Source organism: Chroicocephalus ridibundus, chromosome 10 (genome assembly GCF_963924245.1).
Source record: "Chroicocephalus ridibundus chromosome 10, bChrRid1.1, whole genome shotgun sequence".
In the NCBI taxonomy this organism is placed as follows: Eukaryota; Metazoa; Chordata; class Aves; order Charadriiformes; family Laridae; genus Chroicocephalus; species Chroicocephalus ridibundus.
The window spans coordinates 14,673,670-14,701,360 of NC_086293.1; the positions used below are offsets into that span (position 1 = coordinate 14,673,670).

The following is a 27,691-nucleotide window of genomic DNA, read 5'->3' on the forward strand; positions in this document are numbered from 1 at the left end:
AACTTGCAACCGTGGGAATTGAAATATTTAAGGCATAAGAAGGGTGTCACGGGTTGTATTTCTAGGTCAGATGAAACTTTCTTGAAACATTCATGGATTCTCTCCTTTACTTCCGTGGGAAGTTAAGAGATGAGGGCTGGTCATTTGTAAAGTGTTGCTGGTTGTCTTGACTCCTTAGAACCTCAGTGATAGATGAGGCTGGAGGGGAGAGAAGTGGAAATAAGACCCCCTCATTTCTGACTCCGAACAGTAAAACTAGGGCTGTAGAAGAGGAGGTTCATATATGTAAAACAAAATCTGGGAGAAGGAAGAGCTTGTTTTATTACAGTTCTGTCACTGAAGTTCTAACTTCTGTTTTGTTCTTATTTCGGTCATCAAATATCCCCTTGGAAAATGGTTAGGTGAAAGTCTTAAATCCAATGAAACCACTTTCTTTTTTTTTTCCTTTCTTTCCAAACTGGGGCAGGAGCAAACACATGACTTAAACACCTCCTGTGCCGAGCTGGCCTTCAGCGTAGACAGCAACAGGCTGAACCAGTTTGCTCATTGCTTTGTCTCCTGACAGGCGCTCTCTTGTCCCGGACGCCTTGGGAGGTGCTTGGTCTCTTCTCCCAGCGCTGCAGGAATTCCCCTGCCTCCAGTCACCAGCTCGGGCGCCGCGGTGTGTGGCCAGCAGCCTTCAACTGGTGGCAGCCCACGGAGGAGGCTTTGCAGAAGATCCGAGCTGAGCTTGGGGGACTGGATGCAGAGTTAAGGAGAGGTTTTTATGGCGTGTGGCAGAGGGTGAGGTGGGCAAGCAGCTTTCGGCTCCGGAACGTACCTGTCTCCTGAGTCTCAGGTGAGAGAAACTTGTTTTGAGTTGTGAAGTTGAGTTGCTTGAGCCTAGGAGAGTGTTATTGCCTTTTGAGTTGGGGGCGTGTGTTCCTGTGGTTGGAGATGCTCCTGGGAGCTCAGATCAGAAGTGACTGAGCACAAACGCTATGCGAAAGCTTCTCCCAAGCTCACTTTCTGTGGGTGCTGCCAGCAGCAGACCCGCTCCTGGTGTAGTTCCTGATGCCAGCCTGGCTGGTGGGTCAGGCATTCATTTAGACACAATGCCTACCATGGATTTCGAGGGGATGGAGGCTTGACTATGTGGGGACGCTCTCCTTCCTTGGGCTGGGTGCTGGAACCTGTACCAAGAACCTCACAGCCTGAAAGCATTGGCAGCTGCAGCAGCAGCCAGCACTGCCCCAGGCTGTGGTGGGCTTTGCTGGCCTTGCTCTGAGCTGCTCTGCAGGCAGAAGAGCAGGAATTTGGGGCAAATCAGGGGTTTGGGTTTTGCTCCTTTGCTTGCCAGGTCTGACCTTTAGCAATAGCTTTGTATGCAGCTGAGGGAGCAGCAGGATGGGGCCAGCACCCACCAAAACCCCCTGGGGATGGTCACCTTCACGCCTGCTCTGTACTGAGCTCCCTGGTGCTTCGGTTACTATGCAAGGTCTGCTGGAGACGGATAGATGCAAGAAGTTGGAAGCTCCCTGATTAACGGCTGAGACTTTCATGTGTGCTTGTGTACAAGTCCCTTAAATTTCAATTTAAAGATGTGGAAATGTTGGCTGCCTTTCTCCTTCCCCTTCATGTGTCATAATGGAAAAACTTGCAGCAACCATCAGAATATTTAGAAATGAAATTGCTGATATAAATGTGCTCTGGCATAAGGCACAAGCAGCTGGAAAATGTGCTTTCTCCCGCAGTATTTTAAGGATGGGTAGCATCATCAAGGGCCATTCATTCGAGCTGGCGCTGTGAGCCTATATTGTATGTCAGAAAATGAATGATCTGTCCCTACCCTTCAGTAGGGTATATCCCAAATGGGATATATCCCAATGTGCAGTCAGCAGGTGACAGATCCCTTGCTTTGGTGACAGGCATTCTGCCCGTCAGCTCAGCCGTACCTCGAAAGGGATATGCGAGTAAATCCCTGCTACGGTAGCTGGCAGCAAGCATATTGAGGAACAGATGGTGCTGTGCTACAATTTTACCTGCTGTAAGGCCAATGCATAATTTAGCAGTAGAGAAACATGAATTGTATTCCAGTGGCTGCGGCGTTCTTGTGGGGTTTCTTTATTTGATTTCACAATCAGCAGGAGAAAGTGGTAAAGGATATTATATGTAACTTTTTTTCTCACTCCCAAAGGATTTGGAAATGTAGCATCCACTAGATTTGTTTTTGAATCCCTGAATTTATTTTCCCCTTGCCATTTCTACGCAAGTCCTAGGAATGAGTTTTGTGCTGTGATGTGTGTGCTGAGGGAGCTCATTGCCTCTGTGGGGAAGGGGCAGATGCCCCTGTATCCTGCCAAGGACAGTTAATGCTACAGGTGGGCAGGGATGGAAAGAACAGGGCTGTGTAGGGGAGGGACAGTCTGTGCTGTGTTCCTGCCTCAGAGCTGTGCCCCTACTGAGAGATGTTATTCTCTCTACAGGCAGCCTATGGTATGTTGGAGCCCCTTTCAGCCTACAGCTGTGCTTTCTCTACTCATCAAGACCCTCATCCTGGAGTTTTTCCCACCCTAAAGCTACTGCCTGTCTCCTGGCAGTTCCTCCAAATTCTTCCTCCTTCCCCCCTTCCCGTGGCCCAAATATCCTTGTTTGCCTCCCTGAAGGATGAAAACTATGTTTAGGATGTAGAGGGCAAGAGGCATACAGTAACTTCAGCTTTGGTGGATGCTGAAGATTGGGGCAGGCCACCCAATATCCCGCAGTGTGTGGTGTCCCACACTGTGAGGGGCAGGTGCATGTGAGGAGAAGGAAGTTTGGCCCCTCTGTTCTTTGTGTGGTGTTTCAAAACTTGAGAAACAGGTATATGGGTCAGGAGGTAATGCAATGGGGGTGTAGCAGGGCCAGGTCAGCAGTAGCTGGGAGTCCTCCTTCTTCCTCCTGATGTGCTACCGGAGGAAGAGGAGGACTGGGTGCTCTGTTTTCCCTGGGCTTGATGTCTGCTGTCCCCTTCCCTTCCAACCACATGTGCAGGATGGGTGCAGGGTTCCTGGGAAATGTCCTCCAGGAGTAGCTGGGCAGGATGGCATGACCTGCTGAAAAAGGCAAGCAAAGGGCTTTTTGTGCTACAGTTTTGCCCATTAATATGAATGAGAATAGCAGCTATTTATTTTAAAAAAAAAAAAGTCAATTTGATCCTCTGACCACAGAAAGGGCCTAATATGAGCACTCCAGCTCTGTTTCCAAGCATCCTCTTCCTGCTCCAAATGGCTTCCTTTCCCTGGCTAAGCTCTCATGTCCTCTCCAAGGAGGATGGGGAAAAATGCATTATAATTTTGCAGTCTTGGCAGATGAGGAATCACGCCCATGAAAACAAATACCCGTTAATTAGGACTATGAAATGCTCACAGCACTGATAATGGCGAGGGCAGTTTGCAAGCCTACTTTATATCCCAAAAGGGGAAAAAAAAAAAAGAGAATTTTTCTTTTAGGAAGCCATTTCAGCCACTCCTATCCATCCATTTAAAAGTTTCTCTGCCAACAGGTACTGCTCAGTTACTGTGTTGTTTCCATTTGAAGTATGAGGGGGAGACTGAAGTTATTGCCTGGGATAATTGTTAACAAATGCTGAATTCTCATTTGTGCCCATTATAGCACGAGTAACTTTTTTAAACTTACAAATGGTCTCTGATTGACCCCCATCGGGGAATTTATGTTGTTGCAGGACAGCCAGAAGAGAGATGAGGAAACTGTGGGGAGCCTGGCTGGGGTAAAGCCCTGCTCCCAGTGTGTCTGCTTGGCTTCCCTGCACTGCCAAGGCGACTAGGGAAAAGTTTAAGGGGGTTAAACAGAACAAAATGCTGGATCCAAACTATATTGCAAAGCTTTTCTCTTTTTTTTTTTTTTTTTTTTTTTTGTTGTTGAAGATGAGTTTTAACAGTCTGTGCTATTAAGAGCCCTTTGGTAAAGTCCTCTCTCCCTTTATGCCATCGCCTCTCCCCTCTTATTCTTCCCAGTAAGCTACAAAGCAAGTTCTGGGGTAACCCACCCATCTGCACCCGTGTCCTCACGCTCTGCCTATACCAGGATAAGGGGCTGCACAGCTTTACCTGTGGGATCTGGCCGCAGCTGTGGTGGCAAGTGGGGACCTGGGATGGGTGAGAACCCCGGTGCTGTGCCACGCTCGTGTCTGGTGGGGGGCTGTGAGAAGGGGGTGAGATGTGGGGAAACCTCACCTGGCTCTGTGTCCTGCACCCTGCTTTCTGCAGGGGTGAGGTCCTGCCTTCCTGCTTTGAAGAGGCTGACTCGGCAGCTGGGGCCACAGCCACCCTGTCCATCCCTCCATCCCTTCCGCGTTTCCCTCCCTGCTTCCTTTTTCATTGTTTGTGTTTTTTCTGATGTTTCCTGATGTCACTGCTCCCACCCCAGGGGCATCTGATACAGCTGCTGCTGGCGTCAGGCCTTTCTCTTGGTGCTTTTTTTTTTTTTTTTTAAAAGGGAAGGAAAATTGGACCAGGACTCCTTGCTCTTGTTCTTGGAGGGGCTCTGCTCAGCTTGAATGCATAAAATACATGTTGTCTTAACTTGGACCGTCTTTCTTGGCAAGAGGAACTTTCATTTTCTGTAGCGTCAGTCCAGATTTCTTCTCCAAATACTGAAAGCTTCAGGCCAAATACAAGGGTGGCAGCTGGGGGAGGACTGACCTGTGTGGTGGCCTCAGAAGGCACTTCATGAAGTACAGATCAGAGGTATGGTTCAGACTTTTGGTGCAGAGACAGATCTTGTGGGCCCCAGCTACGTGGGTGATTGATTCATGACCTGTCTGTGTTCCTGTATTCCGGGGGATGGGTAGAAAAAAAATACCTATTTCAAAATATAGTTATGTTTTTAAATATAAATAATTTTGGATGGCTTCAGTAGCTTATGATTGCAGAATGCCTCCTGAGGCCAAGGAGAGGAGAATTGAGCAATGGCAGAAGGAGCTGTGGGACGTGGTGAAGAGTCCCCTGCTGGGGGTCGGTGTGTTGGTGGGGCAGCACGTGGAGCTCTCATGGCATGCCCGGCCCTGCTGCGAGCCTATTGAGCGCAGTTTGAGTCTTTCCGTTGACTTCAATAGGCTTTGGATCAAGCCCATGCCATGCTGTTTGTTTATTTTGGGAGCCTTTTGAGGATAAAAGCACCCTTTTAATGGCTGCTCTTTCTCCTTCTTCGGTTCAGTGGCTCCTTGTGCCCTGCAGCCCCATGCAGTTGGACGCACACCTATTTTCTGAAGGGCCAGCAGCTCGTGTGGTTTGGAAAGCTTGATTTTAGTCTTACTCACAGCAATGTTTAGTGCCCTGTATAAGCATCGTGGCCCCTCTGTGGGGAAATGCTACGAGCTCCTTGACTTTTTTCCACTTCCATGGTCAAACACTCAGCACTGAGACTCACCTTCAAGAAATAACACACTAATGCCAGAGCTCATCTGCTCTAACAACAAACCATACGGATTTGCCTCCTCTCAAATTCTAGATGGTTATTCCCCATTTATTTGCTCAGAGCTGACAAATGTGCGCTGTACAGGTACTTTGTTAGTAAAATGAGGCACTAATTGCTGTAGCAAGAGATGATACACTGTGAAATGATGTTTTTTTGCTTTCTAGCTCAAGAAGCATAGCGCAGTAGACCTGCATTCTCAGACAACATCACTCCATAGCACTGAGAGTGTTGGCAACTTATTTTATAGGTTCACAGTACCAATTCCTTTTTGCCTCTTCTATTTACTGCTGCTGTCTCTTTCCACTGGTTTGCGATTCTCCCTCTGCAAAATCTGGCTGGGAAAATGCATTGCTCTGCCTTGAAAGGCTCTGAACTGAACTCATCCATGGCAGGTAGAAAAAGACCTGTTGACTTCTGATTGTGCTGGATCAAGCCCTAAATCAAAATAGCAGCAGGACCATTCTCTTGAGCATGCCAGAGCAGTGGGACTGGATGCTGGTGGTCCGGTCTGGGGGAGATGAGGTGAGTCCTGTGGCCCTGGGAGAGCATCAGCAGCTTGTGCCATGCTCCTGCCCTCATCCCTGCTGACCTCTGCCAACCAGCACAGAGGACGTGGGTCCTGGTTACTTTAAATGTGCATTTTGATGAAAAGCTTATATCATTATTGGTACTCTGGTGTGCCGCATACCCAACGGACACACAGAAATGAATCCTGCTCTGCTGGGTTTATGGTCTGAAACTGAGGGTAGGAAGAAGAAGCACAAAGGCATCCAAGATGGTCTTTTGGTTCATGTTTGATAGGATGCAGTGCTCTAAACTCTGTCATCTGAGCATGTATATAGGGAAGGACAAGTCCTTTCCAGGGCTATGCGTGACCCATAAAGTCTAATCAAGGGCAGAGCATTGCCCTGAGTCATGATTTTTCTGGAGGCTACAGCATCCTGGGTTACTCATCCTGAGAGAATGAATGCACTGAGGATATAATTATAATAGTTAGACATCATTTATTCTCACTCTTTAAAAGATTCTTGTCAGGAGACTGATAGGTTTGGGTTGTTATTTTTGTCTTCGTGGCCATATATATCGTGTGAAATGCTGAAACTTTACTAGCTCATTTATGCTTTCTCTTACAGCGTTGTAGATCTCTACCCCGTATTTAGGTTATGTAGTAATTCTACCCCATTTGCCATAGATTAACGAGGCTATAAAATAATCATAAAGCTGGGGCAGCCCTGGATTTTCACTCTCCTCACATATTTATATCTACCATGAAATACGTCATCTAAATGTGGTTACCTGACTTATTCAGTATCCCTTTAATACTCCTTGCCGACTCAAAATGCAGGGGACGCTGCCCCATTTTTGGCCACGACAGCAGCAGGGCGATGGCAGCATCCATCGTGGAGCAGTGCCTCAGGGCCCGAGGGAAGCTGGGTGGGTTTGGTAGCTGTCAGGGAATGCAGTGCCCGTCCGAGTGACCAAGAAACCTTCCCACTGCTGCTGGGGCTGTGGGAAGCACAGGACAAACCGGTGGGGCTGGATGTGTCACCCTGTGTGGAACTCCAGCCCCTTAGTCCTCCAGACTTTGAACCTGCCACTCCTGTGATAAGACCCCGAAGCATTTCATGGCTCCATTAAGGCGATGGACAGGAAGAGTGACATCCACTAAAACACAAGCCAGAGGCATGTGGCGTTGCTCTGAGCTGCTGGGAAGCTGCTGCAGCCAGGTCGAGGTGGGAGGTGGAAGAGACTGTGCTGACTCTCCTGAATATTTGGGCGTGTGAGTTGGAAATTTTGTCAGAATTGGTGTGTCAGTTCACAGAAGCTATTATAATTTTGCCTACAAAATTAGTGTTTTGTGCACTTGGTTACACTCCTGCCAGTTTGGTGGAGGTAGAGGCATGAGACCACTGAGAGTGCAGGTGTAGAGGAAAATGTGAGTTTGTCCCTTCCTATCATTTATTTTCTTGGTGTGTGACAGCTCTGTCCCTTCATTCTGCAGGGTCTCAGCCCCTCTTCTGCGGGTGGAGGCTCCTTGTCCCCTCTCAGGCTTGGGGACCATCTCCATGGGCTGGTGGTTGGGTCAGGAGGCATGGGCACAGTCTGCATGTGAGCGAGAGTGACCTGCTATGGGGCTGGGTAGGAGGATGGCAAAATCAGCAGCTTAGAGAGAAATCGCTTTTCCTGCTGCAGCTTCCAAAGGCAGCCACGGCCTCTCCTCTGTGCCGTCACTTCCCATGGGTGCTCCCCAGAGAGATGGCCCAGAGGCGGAGGTCGGGGGTGCCTCCCTCTCGCCAGGGCCTGGCCTGGCATCGGGCTGGCACGGCGTGAATCATTTCCTCGAGCAGTACTGTCACCACCCCGTTTACAGTGCGGCTCTGGGCGAAGCCCTCTCTGGGGAAGGAGGGAGGAGGAGGTGGTGGTGTCACTTTTTCTGCAGCTCTAAGGATGCCCCAGGTTTCCACCCTGTGCTTGTTTGATCTCTTCTTTCCTCCAGATGTGACTTGGGAGTAGCACCAAGTGCAGGATGATTTCCCACGTCATCAGTGGTGACTCCTCTCCTGGTGAAGCTTTCCCCAGAAAGGAAGCCCTTCCCACAAAGCAGAGAAGAGGAGGGTGGTTCTCCAGGTTCCTGCCCAGTCCTGGAGTGGGGAAGGCAGCATCCCACAATGTCATGACCCACTGTGCAGTGTCCCTGGGGCAGGTCTCCGTGCCTGGAGAGCTGCAGACACTGGTGCTGGTGACTGAGTAGATGGCAACCTTCCTGTGGGAACCCAGCCTGCCATCACCCAGGCTGCTGAGAAAGGGCATAAAAATGCAGTTTGTCTGAAAGCATTTGCAGGCACTGTGTGTGTGATAGAAACAAATCCTCTTTCAGGTGGAAATAATTTTTTTTTAATGTTTTTTCATCCTTTTTTACCCAGAAGTCTGGGGAGTGGTTTCCCTCATCACGTATCTCTTCTGTGCAAACCGACTTTCTGGGGCTGTAGACTTCTACTGATTTAGAAATATGTATGCATAAAATTTAAATACAGTTTGTATATGGGTATATGTTAAATAGTGACACGCCTTAGAAGTCGTGCTCACTGCTGCCAAATTGTATATAAGCTTCTTGAGCTACATCCTCACCTGATTATATGCGTATGAACGTGTGAGGTTTCACTGAAGTCAGTGGAGCTGGGCCAAATTACACCCCTGATGCACCGACCATAAGCTACTGGAGGAACTAGATCTGTGTTATTAAAACTGGGTGACATGTTCTGATGGCATGGTACAAAAGATGATAAACCCTGACTTGTGAAACTGGAGCATATGCTACTTGTTTTGAACCTGACCTGATTTTGGAGTTCGAGGTATAGCGGGTAGGGAAGTTTGCTGTTCGAGGAATCAGACTGCAAGCTGCTTAATCATTTATAAAGCTAAAAGGCAGTGGCACTTCTTCTGAAGTGAAGCGCTAATTAGTTTACTATGGGATACAGACTGCAGGAAATTCATGTTTCTGGCACAGCAGCTCTTCGTCTTTAAAAGTGTGTTTATTTGTCATGGCATTATGTTTATATCATTAGTGTAGAGCAATATATGTACAGCCTGAGCTCTCAGAGGGGAGGAAAAAAGGCAGTACCTCATTTAGAAGTATGTAAAGCTGCTGTTAAAGGAGCTTATTAGAGGCTGTGCCTCACCCAGAGAGGAGAGCAGTAGGTACCAAAGTCTCCCTCTGCAACTGGGGATCATTTTCGGTGTAGCTGTGGTTTTCAGATACATCAGTCACTTGACTTAAGTGCAGTTCAGTGGCCAAAAGCTGGGAATCCAAATTCCTGGTGTAGCACCTGATGAGAGGTCCAAATACCTACATCAGATGCTGTTATTAGCCTTAAAGGAGGGTGACATGGTCCTTTCATGCAGATTTCATTTGCTTTCTAAATCAAGGTTTGATAACATGAGTGGTGGTAGATAAATCTTTGTGGAACTGTAGACTTATTTCTGAGAGGCCTCCAAAATTCGTGACAATATAAAGGATTAAAGTAGATTAAGAATATCTTGTGGGTTTTTTTTCAATAATCTCAAAGAACAAAATTGGTTTGCAAACACCTCTTACCAGAAGTTGAATCTTGCTTCAAAAGCTCTTGGTCAGGACAGGTTGGATTACAGACTTATCCTATGCACCAGTGCTGCTTTTTAAGCATCTTATGTAGTGAGAGGTTACAACATCAAAGAGAGGGCACCCAATGACTATATTTCACTTTATCTTTATTAAGTTGGTAATTAAGGGCCAGAGTGTAGCAAAAACGATTTTTGAAAAGTCACTTCATCTTTATTTGGGGTTAATTGCATTAATGCTCACAGCTTGACAGGCTTGTTTCATGACAAGAATTTTAAAAAAAAAAAAAACGTTAGGGAGATATGCAGCTTCAGCATTGTCTGAGAAAGGCCTAATTCCCAAGTAATCCTGTTGTTCATGCTTATGAAAACTCCTAAAAATCAGCACCTTTGGGCATTTTTGGAAATGTATTTTTAAAAGCAGTGTCATAATGCGCTGTTGGCTTGTAACTGGAGCAAAATGGGAAAGTTTTGATGAAAATCAAACACATGGATTTGTGCAGAAAGGAGAACCATGACTGGATGTAGGCAGTGAGATGGGACTGCAGCTGGTTTTTGGTGGACAGTGTTGGTACCACAGTGCTCTGGGTCCAAGCATGGACCTCAATGATGCTTATCCTTGCCCTGAGACCATCCCAGGGTATCGGGCCTTGAGGGTTTGAACCCTGGGAGTTGAAGTAACAGCAGATTTCAAAATAGCGATGTGTGCCATGAAACAGAACTGCTTCTCATAACCTTCTGAGGGCTGTCTTGGTGCTTTTTTGTTCTTCACTGAACTTTACTATTTGCTCAACAGAACGTTATGAAAATTGCTTGCAATCATGTGTAGTCAATATATGAGGACAAACTATGGATTAAAGTGTGTTTTAATGCACCGGTTGGGACAGACATCTGCTAGCCTGTATAATTAGGCATTTTGTGCAGCTGCACAATAACTCACCTTTTACTGCTGAAGGTTCAGAGACCAAAAATGATCAAAGCTTTAATTTTATTACCTGCCACTAGGGACTGTGTGTGTGTGTCCTTTTTCCTATATGTCTAATCAAAAGTTGTATCTAGGGGCAATACTGCTTTGTAGATATAGGGGAAGTTTGATGCTCTTGTCCTGTGGTCTCGCAGGTAGATGAATTCTCTATCCATGTGAACTTCACATGAGCTACTTTGAAAAGAAAAGCAGCAAGTCAGCTAAGCCTTGTGCCATTCACTTTGGCACAGAAGATAACATGCAAGGAAGCCTGAGAATCCACTTGGGATCACCTTTTCCTGTTATGTTGGTAGCAAACCTTTGTTCTCTTTTAATATTCATTATTCTGGAACTACAATCAATAATGTATGGAAAAGTATGAATCTGCCACAGGTTGTCTACTGTCTTTTAAAGTGATGTTCTCCTTAGATTCCTGTTGCGGAGGCTTATCCCTTACTAGCAATGAATGCCCTGTTGTTCATATGGCTGTACATCAAATAGATTTGCAGTTAGTTGTCTCTTGTGTTCCCTTGAAAGTGGTACATACACCTACAAAGACCTTTTCTGAGATATGTCTTCTCCCTCTTTTCTCACAGAATAGATATGCGGATGCCACAGCCTTTGGAAACCATCTGGCTATCTTACTGACGTTCCCTTGCTGAATTTTGTGATCTCTGTTCTGACTCTAAGGAGTCCAGATATGATTTAGGTATTTCAAATTAACCCACTTGCAATCAGGTTCTGAAAGTGGAAGTCAATAAAAGACTGATTTAAATGGGTAATACATTACCTATTAAAACACCAAAATTATTCTAAATAGCATTTAGCTTCTCTATGTATCACAAACGCTTTGCTCTTTTGTTCTGTGGGTGTTCAACAGATGCCCAAGGTTCAAGGGACCATGGTGTAACTACTGCCCTGCGTAACAGGGAAGGTGAATCCAGATGACACTTACTACTACTTTTATCACCTGCTTTGTCTGCAAAAGAGATGACAAGATGTGTGAAGCTTTTGTTCACGAGACTGGACTTGAAGTCCACGTACCCTAAGTAAAGGTGGGGAAGAGGTTCTTGCCTTGCTCTAGCCTACACGTGGAGCTATAGCTTTACTGTAAGCGCATAAAGCCTACACAAGGTAATGGAAGTATTGATGGGTAAAGTGGTTGGGAGCAGTGAGGAGGGGAGGGCCTGAGTGTACGTGTGGCTCTGCCTTCTGAGACGGAGCCATCCGAGGCCATCGCTCAGGCACACGGTGACTTGTGAAGTATAAAGAGTAACTGCACAAAACAGTAAGTTCTAATTTAAAGATACCATGGGTCATAGACCAACTTAAAAAAAACCAACCAAACAAAAACAAACAAACAAAAACCAACCAAAAAAAACCCCCAAAACCTTGTGATGTGTTAAAGGAGAAAATCCTCATTGTTAATTTTTGTAGTCTAATTAGGTGATAAGGAACACAAAAAGGCACTGAGAGAGCAGAAACATTTAAACTTTCCGTAGTGGGTGGGTTGGATTTTCCTGGCGCAGGACAGGGCCGTTCCCTGCCCTGTTTCTTTAACTACAAAGCTCCTTTTCTTTTCTTTCAGAAGTGGAACTTGAAAATTGGATTTTCTTTTTTTATCTCAGTGTTTAAATTTGGATATGACTTGACCATAATGCACAGATGCCATTGGAGGTTTTCTTGGCTGGTTGCTCTCCAAAGTGGTGTTATCTGAGGGAATGGCAATTACCCGCTGCCAAGCCTGGCGCTGGTACTGGCTTAGGTTATTGCAGTAACTCTCTCTAGATATTTGGCACTGCGTTCTCCTGGTGGAAAGCAAACTTTTTCCATTTTGTGTGTTCATGTTGACGTTAAAGTCCTCTAAGCACAGAACAGTGATGATGGGTAGCATTGGAGGAGGAGGAAGACACCCTCCTTGTGGCCACAGGCTCTAAGACAGCATTCAAATGGGGCGGGGGGGAAAACTCCTGGGGTGGGTATATGGATGCTGGATTTCAATTGCAGACCCCGAGTCTTTACTTGCCTCTTGTTATAACAAGCTGGACCTCTCTCTGCAGCAGCTTACTTTGTAACAGCTTCTAATAATATTTGAAATATTGTTGTCTTTTTTTTTTTCCCTGTGTGAAAGCAAGTCTTGGAGAGAACTAAACTCCCTGGCAGCAGCGTAGCCAGTAGATAGCAGCACCAAGAGGAGCAGAGCTGCGCTTGCGTTGTTATACGTAAAAGTGTGATGCTTGGAGACACACAGGTCTAAAGCCAGTCTAAGCCTGATGACAGGCAGTCATCTGTCTGCAGAGCTACATCACCCCAACTACAACACAGGGTTTGACTGTACATGACTGTAGGCTCTTGCAATTTGAAGAAGGCTGATTAATATGGAATGAAATGGGTTTTGTGAATACTTGTGCTGTGCTACGAGCATGTAGGGTGTCTCCCTCCCATGAAGAGCACTTGGAACAGCACGACTGCAACTCTGGTGCAGGGGCTGTTTGCAGACAGTGCCCTTGGGGAAGCAGTACCAGCACCACTGTAGGGTTTAGCTCTCCCATGCAGCCTTTCTGCAAGCTGTTCCTGGTCCCTCTTCCTTCATTTCGTTGCACAAGAGAGAGTACTTTTACAGAGAGGTTGATCTTGCTGATGGTTTTATGCAAAAATCTGCTCCTTGAGGAGTTCCTTCCTTCTGCTCTGAGGAGTTCCTTCAGCAAGCTGTGGATGGTGGCATGTGGGGCCCCCCGGCAGCTTCTGTCCCAAAAAGCTTAGGAAATTTCAAATCCTCTGAGGGGTCTGAAAAAGATTAACTGCCCTTTGACTCCATCTATCCCTTAGCTTTTAATAGGAAAGAGTTTTAACAAATGAAAGGTGCAGCTTGCTGGCACTGACAGTTTAAGCCCCAGAAGGGCAGGGTGCTGCTTAATTTTATACTGACTATCGAGGCAAGGCTGGAGTCTCTTGTGGGCTATTATTTCAGTGTTTATTTGCTGTGGGCTGTTTGTGAAGAGCTCAGCTAGCACAGGCAGCTTTGTTTTTTCTCATGTAGCAAGTGCTGCATTAATGGACTTATGTTAGTTTAAGAGTACAGCAAAATCATCTATTTAGCAGGTGTTCAGCATTTAATCGGTACCATGCAACAACCAAGGGGGAGGTGTGGAGCAGAGAGATGGCTCTGTGCTGTGGGCATCCACTGTGATGTCAGCTGTAAGAGAAGTTAGTGCATCTATTTCTGCAGGACTGTTCTGATCGGGGTGGTTTTATTTTTCTTTCCTTTCCTCCACTTGCTAGCTCACAGAGGTGCTTTTTCTTTAAAAAAAAAAAAAAATAGGATTTCTAGTGTATAATTTGAACACGGGCTCAGCTGGGAGAAAATGATGACAGCTTTGTTCCCTGCCTGGCAGATAAGGAGGTGTCAGAGGCAGATAGTGCTGGGTATTTGGCGGGAGCTGTGTGCGAAGCGCCTGCCCGGCTCACCAATGTGCGGCGGCGATCAATGCTGCCCAGTGGCTTCCTGCTCCTCCTGTCGCCTCTAAATGGGGCTCTTGTCAGGGCATATGGCAAAAAGGGTTAAAATTTAATTAGAAAACATCGTGGTAGCTACCGGAGCTTAACGGAGATTTATATAAGCTGCTAAGAAGGACAAGGCTGCTGTGTGAGCTGCTGGTAGGGCTGAGCTACTGCAGCCGCTGGCTGGGCTGCAGGCGCCGGGACATGCCTGGGAATCTGCCCAGGAAGCGCCGTGAAAGAGGAGTTTGTTTGAAGGCTTGACCCTGGCTCTGTGCAACACCCCTGCCCTCTGCCTGCAGTATAAAGCCGGGCTGCCGTCATGCCAGGCATTTGAAGGAGGGAGGGAGAGCCAGCAGGAGCCAGCCGGGACGGGGATTTTGTTTTGGAGTAAGTCATGGCTTCGGTGTTCATGTGCGGGGTGGAGGATCTGCTCTTCAGCGGGAGCCGCTTCGTCTGGACGGTGACAGTGGCAGCGCTGAGGAGGTGGTATGCTGCTCGGCTGCGGGCTTGCCGGCAAGCCCTGCGAGCGTGGTGCGGCCTCCGGGATGTCTACCAGGTAAAAAAAAAAACAAAACAAACCAACCTGGTATTTGCACCAGGTCTTCTTAGAAAAGCATGGTGCCACCCAACGGACACATGCTTGCCCACCTGTGTGATGCCTCAGTGTGCACACCCCGGGTGAGGTGCCTGGGATGGGGGGAGGCGAGGGGCATCGTGCTGGAGCCACAGCTCACGCAGCCCTGTGTGAGGTGCGAAGGCTCCCAGCAGGTTTATGTTTGCTTTCAAACAGCCAGCACTGTGCATCTGTCTTAAATTCAGGGTTTGGGGGGAGATATTCTCTGTTAAATGTGTTTTATCAGCCAGTTTGCCTAAAACTGGTTTGGCAGCCGACTGCCCCCCGTATTGCAGGGAGCCCCTTTCGCTGCTGTCACCGAGCTCTCATTTGGGAGACAGAGCTCAGCTCTCAGCCTGCGCTGCCATCGGGCACTCGGAGCACAATGCTGCCATGTAGTTTTTTCCACTCTTAGTGTCACTGAATAGTAGCAGACTGTAACATGAGAGTATCTTGTGTCATAAAGGGGTTGCTATTTGGGGGGGAGGGGGGCTGTGAGTTTTAAAACAACTATTCGGAGACTCCTCTTTCTGCAGGCAAAAAAGTACAGCCCCGTACTTGCAGTTACTGTGGTATCCAGTTGCCGTTAGTATGATGTCACTCTTCTTGGTGTGTGTTTTTGCTGGCAGTTATTTATTTTTCTGTGTCTATTTATTTTTGTCCCACGTGTAAGCTTGTGCTGTGTGCCTGGTTGCAGTGTCAGTGTGCATGTTTGCTACATTATGTTAAATATTTCAAAGCTGCTTCTCCCCCCTCCCTGGTGCGTTGCAATACGGAGAATGACACAGCTCATAGCAAACAGCTCTCCAGAACCATCAGGTTGTAATTTCCATGGGAAGGGCATGCTAAAAGGACATGTATGCCTATTTAATCCCAAAGGGATCTGTTGCTACTTAGCTTTAAGGTATGCTCAGGAGTTGGAAGAATAGCTTTATGTTGATAGAAGTGCTTCCATGTGCTCGCATGCATCTTGACGTTTTGTAAGATGATGGATGTAAACATTTTGTGATATGCGACGTGTGCGTAACCTGTGGAGTAGGGATCATGCATAGTTAGGGAACGCAGGAGTACAGGCAACACTGCTCCCTGTTTTCCCACCTTTACTGACCTGAAGAAATGTGGGATGCAGCTCCGGCTCCCTTCTTTCTCTGTAAGTAAAACCCAGCTACACCTGTGCTGCGTGGGTGTTATTTCTGGAGTCTGTTCAAGTAAAGGACATGGAGCTCAGGCTGCCTTCGCTCCCTGCTGCATCCCTATGGAGCATCCCCATCCCTCCAGGGCTGGGATAGTGGCTCAGTAAGGACCAGCTCTGACAACAGCTGTATTCAGCCTGTTCAGCTGCAATTCTCTGATGGTTGGCTTGAAGTGAAAAGAATTTTTTTTTCCCCAAAAAAACAAAGCGTGACTGTATCTCAGCCCAAACTTACTGTGTCCTAGTGGCTGTTGGTGGATTAATCTTTCTTGCCTTTATGAAAAGCATCACTGACTTGTGCCTAAAGTGGGGATGTGAAAATAGGTAAAAAGAGGGGATTTGGTCCTTCTGTCATTCTTCCAGATGGCTATTGAGCTTGGGGGTGGATGGGGAGTGCCCCTTTCCTGCTCCCCTCTGCCCACAGCTTGTCACAGCCAGACTGCTGGGGACACGCAGTGATCGACCAGTTGCTCCATGTGCATCGCCCTGGAGGTCATCCCTGGGAGACCAGGCAGCAACAAGGTGACTCTCACATTTTAATATCAGGAATTTCCTAGCGTGGTCACTTGGGGTGTATTAAAGAGAGATGGCTGAAAGAATGCCATGCAGCTCTTCCTTGGGTTGTGTAATACACTGCTTTTTTGTGCTGAAATCTTGGCTCTTTGCTGTGCAAACCACTGGTGGTATCCCAGCTGCATCCAGGGGGTGAGGGACTAAGCATGCAGCATTAAATGTCACCCATCTGTTTGGATATCAGAGCCCTGTAAGAGGTTGAATCAAGTGTTATTTTTCTTTTCCATTTTTTTTAAACACTTAGAGCTATGGGAGCATCTAGAGGCGGTAGCTGGATGACCCCTGCATGCAGAGATGTACTCTGAGCCTCGGGCTCTGTGGAGCAATACAGGAGCAAAAGACCCAGTGCAGAGCTCTCCGTGGGGTTGTCTCTCTGAGGAGGTGGATGCTGCATTGTCTGTGGGACTAGGCTCTAATTTTGGACATGAAATTTTGTGTCCTATTGCTACCATAGATCCTACATTATCTTGGGCAAATTGTCTTCCTTCTCTGTGCCCCCGTTTTTGTCTGTAAAATGGATATAACAGCACTCTCCTACCTGCTAGGGATGCTATTTGTCGTCTTAATATTTTTTACTGGGAAAAGTCCTGTAGTTGGTGTAGCCAGATGGAAGCATGCTTTTTGCCTTGTGTTCTTATTAATATTGGCATCTGGGCAGGTGCTTAACAAAGTCCTTTCCCACCTTGGCTTCATCAAGAATGTTCATATTTATGTAACTCCTTCATATTCTTATTCTAGGTGTGAAAAATAACATAGGTTGTGTGTATGAAGGCTCTCTTGACTAAACTTACGCTTTTGCCCTCTATGAGGACTCCCTGGACTGTGCCTGGTGTAACAAACTAGGGAACAAGTCAGAGCTTTGTCACTGAGCTTAGCTGCAGGGACATGCAGGGAAGGGCGAGGTGACACTTGCACTGCTGGGTCAGCCCCGGAGGCTTCGGTTTGCTTTCATCCGTATTTGGGGTTTATGTTGTTTAGTGGATCAGTGGCTATTTTCGGGCAAGTTGGACACTGCTAGCAGGTCTCTTTTTAATTGTCAGTACATTATTGTGGTGAAAGGAGAGACAGTAGGATTGCTTCTGTCACCACAGTAACAAACTTAACAGCCCGGGGAGGACTTCTTGGTCTGTCTTTTTTTTAATATAAAATGCTTGCTAGCCTCATGGGAAACCTGAGCTTCGGTCACAGCATGGAGAAGGCACTGACACCTTCATGCTTCTACGTAGGGCTCTCACCTATGTCTTCTGAAGCTGGCAGGCACAGAGGTTCTCACACGGGCAGAGCCGCCTGCCCAGGGGAGGCTGAAATCCACTCTGCCAGTGTAAAGCCTTCACCTGCCTTAGCAGCTTTGAGCATGGAAAAACCCAACCAACAAGAACAAAGCAGCTTTTGTCAGTCACCTTCTCTTTAGCCTTCTTGTTTCTAACACGTGTGTGTGTGTGTAGGAAACACCTTCCAAGGTCTTACTGGCTGTTGTTTCACCCGGGCCCTGGTGCAGGGACTTCTGCCCCAGCTCAGGCGCCTCCCTGAGATGGTCTCTGCTCCAGAGTGCTTACCATCATCTGCCTCGTCTGCCAAAGAAGGGATGTTCTATTTGCCCAGAGCCTATTCATCTGGGGGAGTTTGTGAGCCACAGTGCTGAGGGGGCGTCCCGTTTCACTCTGAAATAACCTCTGAACCCATGCGAGGGGAGGAGAGTTGTACAGTATGTGGATTTATTGTCTCTGAGCGCTTGGGTTGTATGCCAGGCAACGTTGTCTTGTCTGTGGCAGAGAGCATCTGAAAGCCTGTCCTAGAAAAAACAGACTTGCAGAGGCAGCTGATGGAAGAGCTGGCACAATCTTCTTTCTAACTGCAGCAAGTCAATACAAGCTAGTGCTCTTAGGGCTTGGAAGAAATCCTAGGTGAGAATTCAGCATAGATGCCTTCATGCAAGGTACCCATTTCCTATGAGGGAAAGGAGCGAGGGCTGTATGTTGTGGAGATCTGGCCTGCTGGCTGGGCTTTGGGGTCTTCCCAGAGTCGTCCCTCTTCCCCCGCCCCCCCCCAAATGCCCACAGTGGGAGTGTGTGGCCCTTCTGGGTGTCCTGATAGTTCTTCCTAAATAAAGCTTTTGGCAGGGCTCTCCACAAGCTGGTTTTATAGACCACCTGCCTTAAACCTAATTATAAAGCAGTAAAACAGAAAGTGAAATTTTCATATAAATGAGGTTAATAAGCAGCGGCACAGCCAAAAGCTTTCAGGATCAACATTTATCCTATGTTCAGTTACATGTGTCACCACTGGCCTGACTCTCATTGGGATGTCAACCCTACAAGGCTCTGGTGCCCGTCTTCCCCGAGGTCTGAATACCAATTTTCACCTATACATCCCACATCACAGTCATTCCTCATCACCCCCTATGCTTTTAAGCATGAAAGAAACATTGCATCAAAGTCTATTTGATCATGCAGCTAATTTTTTGTAAACTAAAAACTGGTCAAGTGAATGCCTTAGTGTCAGGGCTAAAGTGCATGTCAGTCTGCTCACTCAAAGGGGAAAAGAGAAACCAGGCAAACCATCCCCCCAAATCCCTGTGGAATATGATGACACGTTGTGATTAATATCTGCTGGACATGAAACCAGGTATGGGAGCATCTCTGTGATTAAGCTGTTCAGTTACACTGGTAATTTGGCTAACAATCTCTGGTGTGAAAGTGTAAACTGAATTCACATGGCTTTCTTGGACCAAGTGCTTTTTAACCTCTGAAAGGTCACTTCCTCCGTGTGAAGTGAAAAAGATTTTGCTGATGAAGCACAATAAACAAGCTTTGTACATGTGTCCATCCCATATGTACCTGGGGTGGAGGAGAGAGAGGAAGCAGTTGACTTCTGTTTCCTATGGTGCTAATGTAGTTGGTTTGGATAGTGAGGACCATGTTTCCTCTGCTACCACACCTTAACTTTTCATTGTAAAAAAAAAAAAAAATGCTGACAACGAATTGGAGATGCCTTTTTTTCCTTCTCTTTTCACAATGGTGGAAAGCAGTGCTGGAGCGGTGAAGGTGAGCACAAAGGGGCAGAGCTTTCCTTCCTCCACACCGGACAGGCCCTGGCAGCAATGCTCAGAGGAAGCATTTCGGGCATCTTTGTGGGTCAGGGCTCTCCAAAGGAAGCTTGAAGACCTTTTTTGGGGATGCTGAATATGTGCCCCTTCAAACATTTGAACTGGGGATTACTGGTTGCTCTGGAAAAGCTTTGCTCTGCCTGCTTTATCCAGCTGTATTTCTTTCTGAAGGGATCTGATCTAATGCTGTGACACTGCTCGTACATCACCTGCAGAGCTTTGGTTCTGCTTTGAACCCCTGTCCCATCTGAGCACAACACGCAGAAGCTTTCCCTGGGATTGTGGCTTCGGGGGGAGCCTCTTGCATGAGGGAGAGCTGAGAATGGGACTGGCTCTGGGCACCGCCTCCTGACAGCTTAGAGTTAAACTTGGCTTTACATGCTTCCAACAGCAGCTTTCCAAAGCTCTCTGCCAGACATATTTCCATTTGAGCTCATGATATAGCGTTTTCTGTTTGAGAGTTTATTCAAACAAAAATACAATTTTTTTTTTACCGCTCCTCCCTCTACCCTAGCAGACAAACTTCACAACCAGACTGTGAACTTCATCTCATTTCCTTTGGGGTGTTGCGGTGCCAGTTTCAAACAGTGCCTTCTATTCACTACCCACGTTGGCCTGTATAAATATTTTTTTTCAATATGACGCAGTTCACAAAATACGTTAGATTTCAAATGTCGCTGGCGCCACTTTTCAGAACCAGGCTCCTACACAAATGTATTGCTGTGTGAACTTCCCTGGATAAGTCTCCATTTTAGTCTTGTGCAGAGGCTGGCCAGCCTGCTCTGACTGGACAAAAGGCTTATGAAAAGGCAAATTAAAAGTGTTTCAGGCACATGCTGTTTTTTCCATGCTTCACTCTTTGTCCTTCTGCGTGTTTAGCTTTCTGTCACTCCTTTTGCTAGCGCTGTTGTTGCAGTTCTTTGCAGTCTTGGATGGACTGTCCATGTGCTTAAAATAACACTGTGCTATCTTTGTCTCCTCGTTTTCTAAAAATCAGGCCACCCTTGTACAGTCTGCATTGCTTTTAAAACCTCTGAGTCATAATTAGTGATTAGTAATTCTACTAATCTTCTGTACAGATGGAGGCCAGTTCATTCTCAGAGACTGCAAAGAGGATAAAGCTATCAGTGCTGGAATATATTAGCTTAAATACCCTCCCACACACAAATACACATGTACACTTTTCCCTGCTAATTGGTCTGTCATTCATTTAAACATGCATCAACTCTGTGTGTTGGGGAAGGAGAGGTGGGGAGCATAAGGGTCATCAAAATGCTGAGAATAGCCTGAATGTGCTGTTTTGAGCCATTAAAAGCCATCATTGACAGTCCAAGCAATATTACATTCGAGACAGTGATGCTCCTGTGGTTGGTTTTCCAGCTGATGTAGAATAGGTGCTGTCCCGGTGATGGGTGTCCTGGTGTTGGGTGCCCCAGTGTTCATCTTCCTGCTCCCCATTGGGAGCAAACGTGCGGTGCCAGCAGAGCTGGGAGTGGTGAAGTTACTGCATACAGCACTAATAACGTGTAGCCGCTGCTAATTATGTGCTGTTTTCTGAGCATTCTGGTTTTACCTTTCGTTGGGCCAGTGGTTTCTAGGTAGGGTGTTGTGGGCTGGGCAGAGGGTGTACGGCGTGGAGAAGGCCATGCTTGTTGGTATCCCATGCAGCAGGTTACTGCTGGCATGTGCGTGGGTGAGGATGCCGAAGGACTGGGAGTGAAGAAGCGGGAAGAGCAGAAGAGGGTAGTGGAAGAATTACATAGTGTTAAAAGTACAGGCTGTGCAAGTAAGGAAACAGAGGGGGGAGACCAGGGAATAAAAAAAAAAAAAAAGATTCTGACCCCATTCAGGTGTATGTCAAAATCCCCAATGCTCCAAACTGAGCACAAACTTGCAAGAAAGTGTGGGAAAACAGGTAGGAAAAAAAGAGGCAGCGGAAGTGCAATAGGAAAGGAAAACTGAGGTTGTAGATGGATGAGAAGAAAACAAGGGGAACAGTCTCTCCAGAAAGGTGACTGCCCTAGGCAAAGAGGTCCCTATCATGCTGAGTGCAGAGTTGTTTGGCTGACGCTGGACTGGACATGTCTGGTTGCCACAGTTGTTTTGGGAGAGCAGGTATGTTGGTGTGGATGAAGCCCATTGGGAATCTGGTTGAGCAAGTGCACTCAGCAGACGTGCAAGTCGGTGTTTGGTAAGCCGTAGCGAAAGTGGGAGTGAGTAATTCCTCTCTAATATCAAGCACTTTGCATCTGTTCACCACATTCCGAGAGGCTGGGGTGTGCTGTGTTTGCTGTAGGGTTGCGTACCCTTTAGTGAGGAGTCACAGCACTGCCATCCCCAAACCCCAGCTCAGAGCTCTTCTGGTGGCCTCTGAACTGCAGAGGCTTCTCCCTGCTCAACTCTTGCTGCTCCAACAGCTTCCTACTGCTGGAACTTCTTACGGGTAGGCTGTATTTCTTTTAAACTCTCTTTTTTCTTCTGTAGAAAAAACATCTGTGGCCCAGATCCCAGCTGAATTACACAGCCCCAATCTGTGTTTGTTTGGAGGCCTCAGATCTTCTGAGGAGCTGTGCTCTTCCCCTCTTCCAGCTATTCCTGTCCTTATGGTTATCCCAGCAGGGCAGGACTTGGCACCACCCAGGTAACCTTCACGTCATTTCTCTAAGGAAAAATGACTCACTGTCTGTTTTCCATCTTATTTTTGGGCTTTGGAGTCTGTGTTTTGGAGACAAAACTGTCTCAGCTGCCACCCCTTAGGTTGCCAGTGCAGTCTGGACCAGCTGGCTTGACCTGACTTGGCATCCTCCTGATGTGGGGCCAGCTTATGGTTTTTTCATGAAACCTGTGATATTGAGCATTGTGTCGAGAGCTTTTGTAGTCTCCTGACTATAAGAACGTTAGCTTTTACGAAGTAACTTTGGGGGAAAAAAAAACACCTCTTTGTCTGCAGCTATTTAAAAGGTGGATATTTCATCAAAGCTAGTTCCTCTGCATTAAACAAGGAGGGCGAGACACCGAGACACCTCTGGCACCCCACTGCATCCCAGGTGTCTGGGGTAGCTGGGGTGAGTTGCCCTCTGGAGGTGTCTGGATTGCTGGTAATTTAGGGAGGCAGCCCCAGGCAGGGGGAGCAGAGCTGACTCACTTGTTTGATCCTGAGGACCAGGCAGCCCTGCTGCTCTTCCCAGCAGTGTCAGTAAGGCTCTGGCTTTACACAGGGCTTGTTGTTGGCCTCAAATGCTCAGTACATGGAGCCTCTTGTTTGGGGGAGTTTAATTGGACCATGAGGGCTTGGTACCTCTAAGAAGTGGGAACCCTGTGTCTCTAATCAGGTGTTGCTTTCAAAAGTTTGACCCTGAGGTTCTTGCGTCCCGTTCTGATAAAAGCAAGTTTGTTTCAGGGTTTGAACTTAATTTTCTGTTAAAATAGATCCATGGATTATAAAAATTGGGGTGGAAAAGTCTTCGTGGTTTGTCGTCTTTGAGCATAGTAAGCATAAATAACCAAAGGAGGGCATCCAGTTAAAGGGAAGAAGTCCATTCTTGCTCCCAGGTGAGGTTGTCTTGTGCCCAGAGCTCCTCCCTGCTCTGGTAGTGTTTTCTGATGTTACCCCCTGGTCTGTATCTTCCAGCCTATGTTGGATGTTGTGGTCCTGGGCTGTGTTGTTCCCTTGACATCAATCTTCCTACCATAGTTTATGCAGCCAGAGGATGTGATTTAAAAGCTTGGGTACCCATACTCACATCACATAAAAGGAGATTAATAATGCTGAGCTGTGTTTGTGAAGGAGGAACAGTCTTGTCTCTTAGATTTTCAAGTAACTGCATGAGTGAATTTGAGATCTTGTGTACATGCCTGGAGGTCAGGTTGGAGCTCTGGAGGTTTACAGCCTCCTGGATTTGGGTGCACAGTTCTTCCATTTTCTGTTTTCAGAGAAAGTGGTGTTATATAGTTGTTTGACACTTGGAGGAGAGCTCAGTTTTTGTGCCTTTGTGTGATACCTGTGCTCTGTCTGACACAGTGTTGCTGTGGTATGTGAAGCCTTGTAGGTTGATGCACCAGAGCAGGAGAAATCAGAGAGAGGAGCTGTATGTCCTTTAAGTATAACTTGATGTTTTGCACACTGAAAACAGACCTGTGAAGGGAACAGCAGGTAGACGATTCTCTTCTAAACCTCTACCAGCAGCAAATTGCATGCCTGGAGACCAACCCTGATGCCAGAACAAATTCAGATGGACAGCCAAGGGGGTGCAAGGGGGTGTAAACTCTGTCCACACTCCCAGTTCCCTCCCCGATGTGTGGTAGCCCACATTGGAGGCACTGGCCCAAAGTGTGCTTTGGAAAGGAGCTGGGGGGATCCATTGAAACGCTGAACCCAGGGATACCTGTCACAGGAGGGGACTGTAGAGACGTGAGTGTGTAAAATGAGGGCAGGCACACCAAGAGGACAAGCTCTGGGTATCTTCACTTAGCCATAGACCTTCAGATGGGTGGGTGAGCGTCCCTGCTGCTGCGAGGCTCAGCCCCCACTCCTGGGGGTTGAAAGTGGAGGCGGCTTGAAGTTTGTATGGTGCCAAGTTTTAGCATAAAGGTCCCTTCTGTCCCCTGGGTGGGGAGGAAGAACTGGAGGGGTGATGACAGCTCCCAGCACACACAGAGCTGTTGGCGTGGGGGTCCTTGGCCAGCTGCCGTGGCACAGGGGGGTGGCAGGGACCCGTGGTCCCCCAGCGAGGTATCTCACTGCCCCACGGCTGGCACCTTATGCTATCTCTTAGATTGGTTACTGCTTTTTTTTTTTAAACTTCATTTTGTTCCATAATAGAGGGGTTAATATTACAAAGGAAAAAAGAAATAATTGTAATGGTTTCCCAGCTCACCTCCGCTTTTAACAATCACGTTTCAGCGTCTTGTGTCCCCTGACTCATGCTGGAAAGGCTTTTGTTTCTGAATCTGTAATCAAAGCAACAAATGTGAAGGTCACTTCCTTGAGATTATATGGCAACGGAAGAAGTCCGGGATCGTGTCTCCCTTCTTCCCCCAGCTTGAATGTACAGAAAACATGAAGGCTTAGTACATGCACGCTGTTGAGTACTTCTTGGGTTTCTCCAGTCCTTTTAAACCAGCAGGGCGTGTGACTTGGAGGTAAGAGGCTATATTTTAATTTCTGATGCTTAGCAGTGGCAGATAACATTGTTTAGTGCTGTTATGTTGTGCCCCCACCTAAACATTGAGCTGTGAGTGCAGGCAAGCAGGCAGCCCGAAAGCAGCACGAGCAAAGTGAGTTTGCTTTGGGGTAGTTCAGAAGTGCAGGCTGAAACCTTTCTGCTTGCTCGTTTCTTTGCCCTGGAAGATCAGTCCATAAAAATTTCTTTGCATCTTTTGCACTCCGTTGTGGAGATAAGGGGCTGTTTGTTTACTCCCAGCATTTACAGCTGCTTTTTCCTGCCTTTGTGGTAAGCGCTGCCTTAGGAAAGTGCTGAATCCAAGCTTGATTCTGGTAACTTTGCAGCTGGAGAGCAGGTCTGTAGTGTCTGATTACAGAGAAAACCTATTTTCAGAGGTTACCCTTATAGGCTGCTCTGAGATATGATTTAAATCGAACAAAGCACAGATTCATAAGTCCCCAGGAAAGGCAGTCAGTGCCTGGTACAGTAGCTCCTTTCAGCATGTAACTATTAAGTGTCTCATCAGTAAGGTCCCCACCCCTCTTGCCCAAAAAAAAACCAAACCCTTGTGAAGAGGTTGGCACTGGAGACGCAGCAGTGCACATGGAGCTTGTTAACGGCTGTTAAGAAAAGAGTCTTTGATCCAAAGGGCTTGTTTTTCTTTAAAAGCGGAGCGGTCCAAATCTGTCAAACCCCGCGAGTGCCTGGCAAGGTGCTGGTGGCAGGGCAGGCTGGCTCCTCACCGCAGAAACGCCACTCAGCGCCCGGGGCAGCCAATACCCACTATTTTGACTTCTTCCAAAGAGCTTAGGATTTCAGGCTCTGCTTGTTTTATTTGCTTACTCTTTGCGTTTTTTTGTGGTGTTTTTTTTTTTTAGAGTTACAGAAGTTAAAGGCAATTCATATGGACTTGTGATATAGCCTTTTTTCTTTTTAATTATTTTTCATCATCTGCTTACCTAATGTCTGTTCAAGGCTGGTGTCTGGGTTTCCCGAGGGGCTGCTGCCAAGCGTGAGAGTGGCTAGAAAAGTCCAGGGGGAGCATGGGGATAGGATGGGGGATGTGCTGGGGGCAGTTACCTCAATGGGCTGGGGGGTAAGAGATGCAAGATGCCCCCGGAGGATGTGGTGCTGCTTGGAGAGGGTGGCAGGTACTTCATCAAGGCTTGCTCTGCCTGTCTCCTGCCTCAGGAGTCTTCCCACAAAAAGCCAACCAAGGGTGGTGGTGGTGGAGAAGCAAGAAGTGCAGTGGGAGGGGATGGAGGAGCAGCCTTTAAGAAGCCATCAAAGAGATGGGGGAGAGCTTCAGGGCTGGGGAGAGGTAAAGAGGCATCCAGGGCAGGCTGTTGGATCCCTAGGGATGAGAAACTCTTCTCTAAAGGGATTTGTTTTAGTCTTCTGTAACTATTCCCATAACAGGGAAAGCTGAGTTTTTCTGTTTCAAGGGGGTTAGGGATGGCTTCTGGGGGGGGAGGTGGCGGTGAGTAAAACACAGGAAAAGTTACCAGCAGCTCTGTGCAGAATATCTCCTGACACATGTGTTGTAGAGACTTAAGGAAAGAAGCAGGAGCTTAACTGATTTGCCTCTGACCTCCTGGTTGAGGAGTGAAGGTCAGGGCAGGTCGCAGGAGGGCAGTCTGGTCCTGCCCCCCAGTGGGTACCACTTGTTCAAGGGCAGAGGATGCTGCTGTCTCCACACAGTGCCCTTTTCTGGGGCCAACACTGCATTTGCTCCGTTGGGTAGCGTCAGGAAGGCTCTCTGATCCCACAGGATCTTTTTTTCCCCCCAAGTTCCCAGGAGATTGCACTGGAACAAAACATCACCATGGGCTTGTGTGCAGTAATGAACTGACTGCAGTGTCTCAGTGCTGCTGGTGATAAGCATGTCTCCACCAGACACTAATTTATTAGCTGTGTTCTGCCAAGGAAAGCAGATGTTGGATGAAGTATTTCGTTGACTTGATATTTGTGGCAGATTTGCACTGATTGTTTCCTATTAATTTTCCTGATTTTTAGGATTAGCTGTAGAGTTGCTTATTATTTTCTTGCTGTTATTTTAAGTACATTGCAAAGCAGTAGGAATGGCAACATCGGCACTTGTGGAATGACATGACCTGTTTGAGAAACATTTCAGTTTTGAATATGAGACACCTTTATTTACTATAAGGAGAATACTGATGCAACAAGGGGGCTGTTCCTTCAAGAGGATAGCTAACCTCTCCCCCTCTGTCAGAGGGACTCAGCATCTACTGATAACACTGCTGGCAAGATCCCGTGGCCTTTAGCAGTGTCAGGAGAGGTGAAATGCTTTCTGGATGCCGCTTGTCAGCTGAGAAGTATGGGGCCAGCAGAGCCATGAACCAGTACATCCCAGTTTTGTACCTTGCATGTTCCTGGTAGTGTCCAAAAAGCAGCAACTCTCCTGTTTACATTTTGCTCTTGGCAAAGGGCTTTATCTCCTGGCTGGGATACTGTATTTATTATTTTGAGGAAGACTGAATTAATTTGTTCCCTGGATTTTCATCTGTCAGTGTTTTTGGTTTTGGTTCTTTTATTAGTTTGCTCGTAATTACTTCTGAGCATTGCGTTTCAGCATTTTGGAAGAGGAGGATGAGATTTAGAGCCCCACGACCTGTTCCAGTCAGTGGGATCTTTCTAATGACTGCAAGAGGCTGTGCCTGTTGTCCTGTACAAATCAGCAAACCATCAACAAAGCAAGTGAAAGAGTCTCTTAGATCTGCCATCCCCTGCAAGGACAAATAGTAGAACAAATCGGAAAAAGGAGAATCGCACGGAAAAGTGTGTTGGCACTTGGCCCTGAAAAGCCACAGTGCCTGCAGTGAGGGAGAGCACTTGGGCTGTTGCTTTGCCAGACTTTTTTACAGGCTCAGCTGGTGGGGCTTACATGAAAGTCAGTTGATGTTCTGCAGGAGCCAGTTTTTTTCATCATATCTTCAGTTCATGTGGCTATTTTAGGAAGGTGCCATGCAACCCGGAGAGCCTCCCAGCCCTCTGTTCTAGG

At 47.2% G+C, this 27,691-nt stretch overlaps 1 protein-coding gene across 4 annotated transcripts in view; it reads left to right on the plus strand.

The window, feature by feature from the left end:
* Nucleotides 1-27,691, plus strand: part of FRMD4B (FERM domain containing 4B) — a 136,434-nt gene that overhangs the window by 36,927 nt on the left and 71,816 nt on the right. The window contains exon 1 of one of the 4 annotated variants that reach the window (XM_063348069.1): nt 791-838. The exons of 1 other annotated variant lie outside the window; for it this stretch is intronic. Coding sequence is in view for 1 of the 3 variants with exons in the window: in XM_063348067.1 (XP_063204137.1) it covers nt 14,415-14,576 (162 nt within the window). In the remaining 2 variants the exon portion in view is untranslated. Of the gene's footprint in view, nt 1-790; nt 839-14,001; nt 14,577-24,627; nt 24,647-27,691 lie in introns of those variants that run through there. 2 more of the 4 variants (XM_063348067.1, XM_063348070.1) reach the window with 2 other exon arrangements.